The sequence below is a fragment of the Sorex fumeus genome, unplaced genomic scaffold (assembly GCF_029834395.1).
Source record: "Sorex fumeus unplaced genomic scaffold, SorFum_2.1 ptg000093l, whole genome shotgun sequence".
Taxonomy (NCBI): Eukaryota; Metazoa; Chordata; class Mammalia; order Eulipotyphla; family Soricidae; genus Sorex; species Sorex fumeus.
The window spans coordinates 8,950,119-8,962,436 of NW_026606150.1; the positions used below are offsets into that span (position 1 = coordinate 8,950,119).

At 65.1% G+C, this 12,318-nt stretch overlaps 1 protein-coding gene across 1 annotated transcript in view; it reads right to left on the bottom strand.

Moving 5' to 3' along the window:
• The window catches only part of KCNQ1 (potassium voltage-gated channel subfamily Q member 1), a 177,562-nt gene that overhangs the window by 137,963 nt on the left and 27,281 nt on the right, over positions 1–12,318 (bottom strand). Inside the window, exons 4-7 of the mRNA XM_056131593.1 lie at positions 2,468–2,594; positions 2,306–2,384; positions 2,021–2,117; positions 1,777–1,917 (exon numbers count right to left, since the gene is read on the bottom strand). Of these exons, the coding sequence (XP_055987568.1) occupies positions 1,777–1,917; positions 2,021–2,117; positions 2,306–2,384; positions 2,468–2,594 (444 nt within the window). The remainder of the gene's footprint in view (positions 1–1,776; positions 1,918–2,020; positions 2,118–2,305; positions 2,385–2,467; positions 2,595–12,318) is intronic.

The following is a 12,318-nucleotide window of genomic DNA, read 5'->3' on the forward strand; positions in this document are numbered from 1 at the left end:
CTGCAGACCCCCCACCCCCATTCTCAGCCTCAGCGGGAGCCACAGGGTGGCCAGGTCGGGGTGCTGCTTTACGGGCCAGGCTCCCCACCCTGTGTGGGGTGCCGACGGGGCGGGCGTGGGGGCCGTGCTCTGGCCCCGTCCTGCCAGGATGTCGGGCAGCCCGGGGGGCCGGGCCCCGCCACCGCGGACAGCAGGAACAGGCGCCGCTTCAGAGGCAGTGGCGAGGCCTCGGGCTTCTTCACTCGGGTTCTAAATTTAGACTCGGGGGTAAACAGCGCCGGGAGGCTCCTGGGCCGAGACCCCCAGCGCGTCACAGAGGAGCTGTGTTTGCACGGCCGCACGGACAGACGCCGTCTGTTCCCGCACGGCCAGCCGCGGCCTCCCAGGGGGCCCACGCGGGGCTGGGGGCGGGCATGGGCTGACGGCCTCCTGGGCCAGCCTCCCCGGGACCCTCGGGGGGAGCCAGCCCAGGGCCGCAGATGCCGGGGACGGAGCCTTGGCTGCCTCTCACCCACGGTGGAGCCTAGGGCCATGGAGCCGGCGGCAGCCACCCACACACCCAGCCGCCCACGCACCCACACGGTCCCCCACACGGTCCCCCACACGGTCACACACACAGTCCCCCACATTGTCACCCAGTCACCCACACTGTCACCCACAGATCACCCATACAGCCCCCTACACTGTCACCCACACAGTCACCTACATCCACATGGTCAGTCATCCACATGGTCACCCACCCCCACACAGTCACCTAAACGGTCACCCACCCACACAGTCATCCACACTGTCACCCACATGGTCACCCACTGTCATCCACAGTCACCCACACAGTCACCCACACTGTCCCCCATCCGTCGTTCCCCACAAAGCCCTGCACTCCGTCACACACACTTCTACCATCACCCCTACCCTAGCCCCCCACACAGACGCCAGCAGAGCCTGAGGACCCCCACGGCTCCTTTGGTCTGATGGGCCGGAGGGTCCCCACAAATCCACAGACCCCAGAGCCTGGACACCCCTCGGGAGCCATCCTGCACCCACTGACTTCTGCTGGGGCCAGATGGTGGCAGAGGTGGGAGCAGCAGAGACACGTGGGGGCAGGACAGTGAGACACAGACACACGGTCACTGCGGGGACAGGACAGTGAGACACAGAGGCCAGTCAGGCAGCCTGGGACAAGCCACTGGCCGAGGTGGCCCTTGGCAGGAGCGGCCATCACCGTCCATGCCAGCTGCTGGAGGAGCCCCGGGGCGCGGGAACAATGGCCCCGGGGCGCGTGGCCGAGCCCGCTGGGCTGCAGCTGGCGTGAGGGCTGGGGCCCTGGTGCCAGGCACAAAGGGGCCGTGTTCCCGCGGGCAGCGGTGGGCGGATGTTTGCACAGGTGTGGAGGTGGGGCGGGCGGGGGCACCGGGCACTCCCCTCAGAGCCCTTCCCGACTGGGCAGCTGCCCCCACCCGGGACGCCCTGCTGGCAGCTCACCCCCCCCCCGTGGGGGCGCCCCACCTGGTGTGGCAGAGCCCAGGCCCCACCCCGTCCTTGTCCCCCCACGGCCTGGTGCCCCAGAAGCTTCCAGAGAACATGGACGTGGGCACACAGGGCGGCCGGGGCGGGCATCGGCGGGAGCTGCCAGGGGAAGGGGGGCGGCCGGGCCCCCAAGGTCACGGGTCCTCACCGGGCCCAGACCGAAGCCCACCAACCCACAGCATGCCGGGCCCCGGAGGGCAGAAGCCGCGAGTCACGCGCTCAGACCCTGCCCGCGCCCCGAGCGCTCACCACTCCCCACCACAGCGCGTCCGCGTAGCTGCCGAACTCCACGCGGCCCGACTCGTTCACGGCGTCCTTCTCGGCCAGGTACACAAAGTACGAGGAGAAGATGAGGCCCAGGAAGCCGATGTACAGCGTGGTGATGAGCTCCTGGGGGAGGGGCTGTCAGCAGGGGGCACACGCAGGCACATACACGCGGGCACGTGCGGGCACACGCGGGCACACACAGCCCCCCTCCCGCTCCCGCGCCCACCTGCCGGTGTATGAAGACCACGGAGCCCAGGAGCCGCCACGTGCCGCCCTGCCGGTCCACGTGCAACATCCGGAGGATCTGTAGGAAGCGGATCCCCCTGCGAGAGATGCCGAGTCCTCAGGGGGCTGCGCGGGAGACCCACCCACACACTCCTCCCCCCCCGTGCCCCATCCCTGCACCCCACAGCCTGCACCCATATCTCACACCCCCATACCCGCACCCCCACGCCACACACCCCACACCCCGCACACCCCGCACCCTGAGCCCCACCCCACGCCCACCTACCTGATGGCCGAGGTGGCAAACACCTGGCCCTTGGAGCCCACGCAGAGGACCACCATGGAGGCCACGACCACGATGAGGTCTGGGGAGAGGCGGTGTGTCCCAGGCGGCCCTCGGGCAGGGGAGACCCACCCCCGGCCGGCCGGCCACCCCGTGTCCACTCACCGATGATGGAGATGGGCTTCCGGGCGAAACGCAGCCGGCCCCAGAGCCCCACGTACTTGCTGCGGCAGCCAGCCGACCACAGGCGGATCACGTACTCCGTGCCGAAGAAGACCACCAGGACGATCTCCTGCGGGGGCAGGGCCAGGCTCGCCACGGGCACGGCAGACCCCCGACACCAGGACGCTGAGGCTTGTGCCCTGGTCTGGCCCAAGAGGCCAGCTGTCCAGTGCTTGGCCATAGGCGCGGTAGCCCGGATGCTCCGGGGAGAGCCTTGTGGGAAAGGGGCAGGTCCCAGCAACTCAGGGACCGCGCAACACCCAGCAGAGGGCAGAGGGCAGAGGGCAGGGCCAGGGTAGCCCTGGAAAGGGGGCGCACATAACGTCAGCCACCAAGACTGTTCCAGAAAGGGGCTTGGAGGGGGTACGGTGCCGCCAGCAGGCCACCCTGTACCTGCAGGGCGAGTGCGTCAGCAGCCTGAAGTGTCTTCAGGCTTCCTGAGAACCCCCAAATTGCCACTGTGTCTCTGGCTAGACCCCAACAACTTGGGACCACGTTTCCCGCAAAGTTAAGCGGCCAGAAGTGAGGCACGTGGGAGCCACGCCCACAACCCACCTCCGGCTCAGCAACACAAGCTCGTTATGGCCTTGCTTCAGAGCCCATAAATACCTCCCAAAAGAGACCAAAACCAGAGACCCACAAATGACTCTCGGAAGAGAGCAGCAGACTGCAGAGATGTCTCCCCACCCAGTGCCAGGCTGATTTCACGGGGGCACCTTGGAGGGGGGCAAGTGTGTCCCTCCACCTGCCCCAGGTGAACCCCGGCAGCCGCAAACCTCCAAAACCCAATCACCGCCATGTTCACGGCCGACCTTCACAGGCTAGACCCAAGCCCCCCATGCATGAGAATGAACCCACTGAAAAACCCAGGTACGTGGGACCAGGGACTGAAAACTCCAGGCTTCAGGGTGTCGGGGATGGGCGACCTCCCCCCACCTCCCAGCCCTTCCTGCGTCCTGGCAGTCACGCCCATGAACAGTGCCTCTGGGCACTGTTTAAGCCACCACACATGGCAGCCCGGGAATAGGCCACCATCCAACATGATGATGGATGGATGGATGGAGTCATGATCCAGAGACTCACAAATGAATCTCGGAGGAGAGCAGCACGCTCTAGAGATGCCTCTGAACCCCAAATGTTTAAAAAATTTAGAATTCCAGGAGCGCACTGCCGTTTTTGCAGCTGCGTGGCATCTCATACAAAATAAATTATTCAGCATCTGCCTGTGGGGCAGGCTTGGGTGGTGGTGGGAAACTTCGAGATAATGGTGGTGGGAAGGTGTCATGGTGGAGGGGCTGGTGTTGAAATATTGCATGAAAACAATTATTGTGAGCAACTTTACAAAAATGAAATTTAAAAATTTTAAAAAGAGAGAGAGAAAGGGACTTTGTGGGGTGGTAGAGGAAGCCCAAGGACAAGCACGTGGATGGCACATGGATAACGCGGGAACATACAGGGAACACAAGAGGGGGACGGAGGGAGGGAGATGGATAAACAGGTGGGTGGGTGGGCGGATTCATGGAGAGATAGAGGGGCAGATGCAGGCATGGATGGATGGATAGGCAGGTAGGTGGGTGGGTGGATGGATGGATGGATGGATGGATGGATGGATGAGTGAATGGGTGGGTGGATGGATGGGTGGATGGATTGGATGGATGGATGGATGGATGGATGGATGGATGGATGGATGGATGGGAGGGTGGATGGATGGATGGATGGATGGATGGATGGATAAATGAATGGATGGGTGGGTGGATGGATGGATAGACGGATGAGTGGATGGGTGGATGGATGGATGGGTGGGTGGATGGATGGAGGGATGGAGGGATGGATAGATGGATGGGAGGATGGATGGATGGATGGATGGATGGATAAATGAATGGATGGGTGGGTGGATGGATAGACGGATGAGTGGATGGGTGGATGGGTGGATGGATGGATGGATGGGTGGGTGGATGGATGGAGGGATGGAGGGATGGAGGGATGGATGGAGGGATGGAGGGATGGGTGGGTGGATGGGTGAATGGGTGGATAGATGGATGGATGGATGGATAAATGAATGGATGGGTGGGTGGATGGATAGACGGATGAGTGGATGGGTGGATGGGTGGATGGGTGGATGGATGGATGGGTGGGTGGATGGATGGAGGGATGGATGGAGGGATGGATGGATGGGTGGGTGGATGGGTGGATGGATGGGCAGATGGATGGATGGGTGGATGGATGGGTGGGTGGGTGGAAGCATGGTGGGTGGATGGATGGAAGGATGGATGGATGGGTGAATGGATGGATGGATGGGTGAATGGGTGGATGGGTGGGTGGATGGATGGGTGAGGGATGGATGGATGGGTGGGTGGTGGATGGGTGGACGGATGCATGCATGGATGGGTGGATGGATGAATGGAGGGGTGGATGGATGGATGGGTGGATGGATGTGTGGAAGCATGGGTGGGTGGATGGATGAGTGAATTCGTTGGTGGGTGAAGAGGTGGGTGGAAGGATGGAGCAAGATAGGGACAGGCAGATGGACAGACGGCTTTGAAATTAGGTTCTAGAGGAGAGGGCTCTAAACCAACAATCACCGAGACGAATTGGTAAATTCCCCAAAAGGAAAACTTTACCATGACTGCATGAAGAAGCAAGACTCTGAGTGGAGCCGTAATGAACATTGACCCTCCGGAGCCCAAACTCTCCCCACAGCACCAGCGTTCCAATAGCTGCAACCCAGCCCCCTGGCAGAGGGGCACACGCCAGCCTCAACCGGGTGGACCCTGGCCCCAGAACAGAGGTTGACCCAGGGGCCACCACACATGGCATCCCGGAAACAGGCCACCACCTCACAGGGTCCCACAGGGAGCACCTTGAAAAGCCAGGACAGGGGGTGGCAGTGGAAGGGACCCCACAGGGACACCAGCCCAGCCGTTACCCCCTGACCGGGAGGGGAGGCTGGTGCCCCCGTCACCTAACCCACGAGTCCTCCCCCAGCCTGGTGGCCTCAGAGCACAGGGAGGTCCATTCCAGGGGGCAGGAAGCAAGAGAACAGGTAGCAGTGCCCCCCAAAGACCCCACAAAACTGCGGGTGACACTGTCCCCGGGGCCCTGACACTGCACAGGGTAGAGAGAACGTGGGGCAGCACCTTGTCCGTAGCAACCCCGGAAAGGGCCGGACCCCACGGGGCTGCAGAGGGGACGGGGCGGTGGGGTTGGGGGCCCTGTGGGGGCAGGAACATGCCCACGGCCCCAGGTAGGGCCCCGCGCCTGCACCCGCGCCTGCAGAAACGGGCCAAACCCAACAAGCTCCCGGGTCTCTGGGCGCCCCTGCCGAGGCCAGGAGGGGGCTCACACAGGGGTCAGACCCTGAGGGTCCCAAGTCCCACCGGGAAGGAGCCCTGAGCACTGCCAGGTGCAATCCAAACTTCAAAAGATGAAAGTTTAAAAAAAACCGCAAAGGGTCAGAGCGACAGTCCAGCAGGTGGGCGCTTGCCGTGCCCCTGGCTTTGATTCCCAGTGCCTCGATGGTCCCCGAGCCTGCCAGGAGTGCTCCCAAAGTGCTCCCATGTGCAGGGCCCGAGTCAGCCCTGAGCACCGCCGGGTGTGGTCCCCCAAAGGAAAGAGGGGCGTCCCAGCTGCCCTCAGCCTGGCTGGCCCCTGAGCACAAGCTACCAACGCAGAAGCAAGCCCGGTCAGGGCAGCCCCTGAGCTATGGGGCCCCGGGAGGCGCGCGACCTGCCAGCACCAGGATGAGGGTCGGCCCGTCCGGCCACCAGCCCTCCGTCCATCCATCTGTCCACCACCTGACCCCCTGTTCTCGCCCCCAGGACCCTGAGGCCCCTGCATGAGTAAGACCCTGTGCTCTCCTACTGACGGTGGTCCCAGGGCCCTGGCACGTGCCCACCTGGGCCTGCGGTGAGGCCACCCCCGAGGGCAGCCCTGGGCCCTGCCCCCAAGAGGGCAGCTGGGGGGGCGGTCAGTGTCTCTGACACAGAGAGTAGGCCCCCCCCACGCCTCCCAGACAGCAGACACAGGAGGGGTCTGCCAGGCACCCCTGGGCACACCTGCACCCCCCCACGCCACCCTGCCTCGTCGCCCCCAGCCCGGGCGCCATGATCCTGTTCTCAGACTCGGACATGGGGGTCCAGAGGGGCCGGTGGGGCTGGGGCTGGTGGGGTCGCCGCAGGCCAACGTCCCCGGAGCACCCCCCCACCATGCGGGGCATATCAAGGGCTGCAGCAGGCACCAGCCGGGAGTCCCCCGAGCCCCCAAGGAAGGGTGTTGTGATGGGCAGGGCAGGGGCGGGCCGGGGGCGGGGACAGCTGTGCTATAGTGGGACAGAGGTTTTGTTTGCGGGACAGGGCAGCTGTCCAGTGGTGTGATGGCCGCCTGGCCCTGCTCGTGTGTCCACTGTCCGGGCTCTACAGGCACATGGGGGCGGCCGGGGCAAAGTGGCCTTCTGGGGGCCACAGAGCTGTGTTAGCTAGACACACACAGTCGGGCCCATGAGTGGACAGTGCGTCTCAGCCTTGCACACAGGGGTTCGCGGGCCTCTGGGGGGCTCCCGGGCCTCTCGGTCAGGGTCAGCCCCCACTGCCCCCCCCGGGGGGACGGAAAGTGCGGCCTTGGGCCGGACCTTGTTCGCTCAGTATCGAACAGACGGCAGCTGCCGGCCGAGGGTCCCTGAACTCCGACCCCCGCTTTCCCGGCAGTGTTGACAAAGCAGCTGGGCGGTGCCCCCGGAAGGTTCTGGATGCCGGGGGTGACAGACAGAGGCCCACCGAGCCACCCGTCAGGCCCTCCCCATCCGGGCTGACCCCAGCAGCGCCCGTGTCCGCGAGGCAGAGCCCAGAACCAGGGGCACCCACACGCACGTCTGCGGGGGGCTCGGTGCAGGGGTGGGGCCACTGACCCCAGAGCCAAGGCAAAGGTTTGCTAAGTGGACACCGAGCTGGTCCTGCAGCTCCGGGCACTGGGGAGGGTGACCCTGAGTGGGGCCCTGCTGGTGGCCGGGGCCTGTGGGCGACCCACTCTCTGGCAGTGGGCGCCCTTTGTGGGGCGACGTTGCGGCATCTGTGGGCGCAGGGTCCAGCCACACGCGCCAGGGACAGCTCGGGCTCTAGGCCACTGGACGGCAGGTCGAGCAAAACAAGACAGGGGCACCATCGAGCACTTGGCGACACGGCCTGGGGTCCCGCCCTCCCTGCGTCCTCAAGGCCACCCTGTCAGGCCGAGGCTGGTGAAGCCCCCACAAGCAGGGCCAGCCAGTGAGCCTGGGCCCACCGGCGCCCTGCGGTCAGGGTCCCCCGGAGGTCAGCGGCTGGGAGCAGGGGCAGGCAGGCCCTGAAAGCACCCTTTGTTCAGGTCTGCCCGCCCCGCTGTCCCCTGCACCCTCCGACCTGTGCTGGGTGCAGTGCTGCCACCGACCCCAGCCCCACCCTCTGGGGGCCCCAGGCCAGACACTGACCCCCAAGACTCTGGAGGACGCCGCTGTGGCGTGGGACCCCAGGCTAATGTCCCAGATGCTCCCTCCGGGGGCGCGTCCCCGGCCCAGTCACTGGCGAGGCCTCCCCCAAGCTGGGTGCCTGGAAACGCCCACCCTGCAGGGACAGCTGAGCGCATCGTGCTCCTGCAGGGCTGTGGGGACATCAGGGTCCGGCCCCCAGCTGGGCCCGAGGCCCCCACCCCCACCCCGTGCAGCGGGCGGGCCAGCCCCGGGCCCACTCCCTTCACGGAAGCCCCTCCACGGGCCAGCCGGGGTGCGAGCTCCCACCCTGGGACCAGGCCCTCCCAGGGGTCCCTCCTGCCATCCTGCGCCCTGGAGCCCGCCAACCCCCCACCATAGAGGGGACCCATGGAGATGCGGGGCCGGCCGCAGGAGACTCCCCCACGCTGGGGCGGGACCCACATTCGCAGGCCAGGGCCAGCTCGAGGGCGGCCCCCACCTGGTCTCTGCCCGCCTGTGAGACTGGCCCAGTTCGGGGCTTCGCTGGGCGCCTCGCCACAGACAGCAGCGCCCTGGGGGCCCATGGGGGCCTGTGTCCACACGTAGCCACCCGCACCCCACTGCGGCTGCCCCAGTCTTGGGGTCTCCCCCGCCAAGGAGACCCACAAGGACGCCAGGAGCCAGGGCCGCGGCAGGGACGGGCTGGAAGCGCCAGAAGAATCGAGTTTGATCAAACCGGGAAAAGCAGAGGCTCCGAAGCCGGCATGCGCGGGGGGCAGAGACGTGTGCGGGCGAGGGTGCAGGAGCGCACGTGTGTCCACAGGCGGGTGTCCCTGGGTCTGCAGGTGCAAGTGCGTGTGCAAGTACGAGCGTGTGTGTGTGCTTGCGAGGTGTGCGCGTGTGCAGACATGGAGTGCGTGTGCCTGCCTAGGAGAGTGTGTGAGTGCACGTGTGTGCCCGTGTGTGTGTTCTGACGCGCTCGTGTCCATGTGAGTGTGAAAATGCTCCATTTGTCTTTGAGCTTGTGGGCGTGTACTTGTGTGAGGGTGCATGTGTGTGAATGTGTGTGCAACCGTGTGAGTGTGTACATGTGTAGGAGAGTGCGCGTGTGTGTGAGTGTGTGTACGGGTGTATGAGAGTACGTGAGTGCATATATGTGCCTGTGTGTGTTTTTACGTGTGCTTGTATTTCTGAGTGTGTGTGCTGTGCGTCTATGAGCTTACGAGTGCGTACTTGTGTGAGAGTGTGTGTGTACACGTGTATGACAGTGTGTGAATGTATATGTGTATGTGTGTGTGAGTGTGTGGGCGTGTGGGTGTGTGTATGATGATGTGAGTGTGTGTGTGTGTGTGTGTGTGTGTGTGAGTACAGGCTGGTAGCTGTCCTTCCTTCTGGTGTGAGGAGACTTGGCTACATTCCCAGAGCAGGTTTTTCTAGAACCTTCCCTCCCCTCAGAGGCCCTGCTCAGCTGTGCCCGGAGTGGCGGGCTGTGCTGTGGCTGCAAGGCTTGCAGCTTTGGGGTGTCCCCTGGAGTGGGGAGAGGCACCCACAGGACTCGGACACCCCAAGTGCAGGCAGGGGCCCGAGAGGGGCAGGCAGGGCCGCCGGGACGGCGGGGGCAGCGTCTGGGCCGTGAAGCCGCCTCCGCTCATGCCCGCTGCCCCGGTCAGCACTATGACCCACCCAGCTTCTGCACCCGCGTCTGTGCCCGGCGCCCACACCGCTGGGCTCCCCGGTGCTCCCCACAGTCTGTGGCAACTGGGACCCTTGCTGCCGCCCTCACCCCTCTGCAGAGCCTGCGGGCTGAGGGCACCTCTGAACCCCAACCTGGCACCGAGCGAGGCGGGGCTGGGGGACGTGGCCTGCACCCACCTTGGGCAGAGCAGCGGGACCCTCATGTGGCCCCCACAGCCATGGCCGAGCACCCAGGCCCTGAGGGGCCTGTGCACAGGTGGAGCGGGATGACCCCGAGCTACACGGCGTGGGGGCCTGGGCCACCGAGCTGCCGGACACGGTCCAGCACGAATCGCCCACCGCGCCCACCCAGGCGGGGCCATTTCTAGCCACAGGCCATCGGGGCCGACCGCCCGGCCCAGGCCAACTGCACAGCGAGCCTGTCCCGGGGAGGCCGGCCTCGAACTGGCGTGTGCAGGAAGGGGCACTGCTGGGCACCACAGGGTCCCCAAGCACAGAGTCAGGAGTAAGATGTGAGCACCACCCAACCTGGCCCAACCAACAGCCAGAGAAGACAGTGGGATCCAGTTCCGCAGGCCCCAAGAGCGCCAAGAGCTCAAAGAGCAGTGTTTGTGGCGGGCAGGCCTGGCTATGTGTGCTGCAGGCGCACGTGTGTACATGCCGTGTGCGTGGGCCATGTGTCCAATGTGTGCGCACGTGTGCTATGCGCATAGGCATACTGTTAGTACACCCACGTGTTCTGATGTGTGCGCATATGCGTGATGTGTGTGGGATGTGGTGTGTATGTGCGTGTGTCACGTGTGCTTCTGTGCAGTGTGTACATGTGTGTGCCATGTCTATTGTGCACACACATGTGCACTGTCTGTGTACACAACTTGTGCGTGCATGGGGCTCAATATGGACCCCAGGCAGCACCCTAGCTTGACTGACATGGTTTCTGTGCCCGTGGCTGCGGTCCCTGTCATTGAAGATGCCACATGTACAGGTGACAGTGGGGACTGAGCCCCACGCACACACAAGTGTGTGTACACAGACGGTGCACATGTGGTCCACATTCCCTGGGTGCCCCCAAAGGCAGGAAGGACAATGGGGGATCCTGGTCAGGCAGTCCGGGAAGGACAAGGTGCAGCAGTGTGGAGAGTGAGCTGGTGGCTGGGCGTTAGCGGTCGCGTCCCCCAGAAAGAGTTAGACAGAGGGGCCAGGAAAGCCCCCACATCTGAGGGACACCTGCAGCCCCTCAGCCTGCTCTGAAAGCAAAACCGAGGAAGGCCCGTGTTCCACTGCACGAAAACTGCGGGTTGTGGAATGGTGGTGCCACAGATGACGTGGCCGAGGGCCACGGGGAACCACGCATCACGGGAGCTGAGACACCACCGCCGGGAAATTTACGTGATAGTGACACCCCCTTCCCCACCCCGGGCGCCTGGGAATTCCAGAAGTTTGTGGAAGAAGCTAGCTAAGTGGCCGTGGGCGTCATGTGCTCCACGTGGCACCCAGCTTGCGACACTCGTGGGAAGGGGGTAAGCATAGCCTCACTGACATCCTCCAGGACCGCAGGGCGTGTAGGGGGGCCCCACCGGAGCTCCCCACTGCTTGGGGCCGGGACAGCCAGGGCCCCAGGCCTCTCGGTTCCCTCCGCGCCTGTCACTGTCCAGAAAACCGACCCCAGGACGGATCCCAGATCCACAGCTTCGGGGAACCACAATTCCAGGGACAGCCTTGGGATCTCCCACGGAGCTCAGACCGCAGCAGCCTCCAGGGGGGAACAGACACTCCGGGAGACAGACTCGGCCACGTGAGAGACCCGGCCCTCCTTGAGCCACCAGGGAAAGCGACAGTGAACCACAGAGAGGGGAGAGGCAGGCAGGGAACCCCGAGGACACACCGGGCCCCAGACGAGCACACGAGCGAGGGGGTGGCCAGGAGATGCCTGAGGGGAGGAATTGGGTCGGGCGGCCTGGAGGACGCGGTCAGGAGCACACAGGACGCCCAGGACCAGCTCAAGGCCCTGGTCGGGGCTTCCTGTGCTGGCAGCGGTGGACAGGCCTCTTGGGGTGACCCAGTGGCGGGCTGAGCGCCCTGAACCCCCGTGGCACAGTCTGAGGAAGCTGGTCGGCGCTTGGCCGCCCCTCAGCCCGGAGAGAGATAAACAAACGCGGGCCACTTCATCCCGCCCGGCACGGAGCAGCCGAGTGCGGCCACCCGGAGGACACGGCTCCTGAGAGAAGCCAGGCGCGGCCTCGGCGGATGCCTGCAGCATGACGTCCGGACGGGCTCGCGGCCACGGGGCTGGGGGCCATCCGTGACGGCCAGGTGCTCGGCTGCGGGCTGCCAAGGGGCACGGAGGCCTGCTGGAATGTTCTGGAGCCGGACGGCAGGCCGCCTCGCACGGTGGGAAAGAGCGCGAGGCCCCCAGGGCCCGGTTGCACCTGGAGCACCGGCGGGGGGGCCTGGGGGATGCAACCCCCCCCCACCTCCCCGGATGCACCGCTCAGCGAGGCCACGTCCACAGGCGCCTCCTGGAACTGAGCTGGTCTGAGCCAGGCCTGGCCCCCCACTGGTCCGCAGCCGGGGTCCCAGCACAGACCGACAGAAAGCCCAGGCACCCACCAGCTGGACACAGGCACTGAGGTGGCAGGAGTGGGCAGGGGCAAGGAGGGCC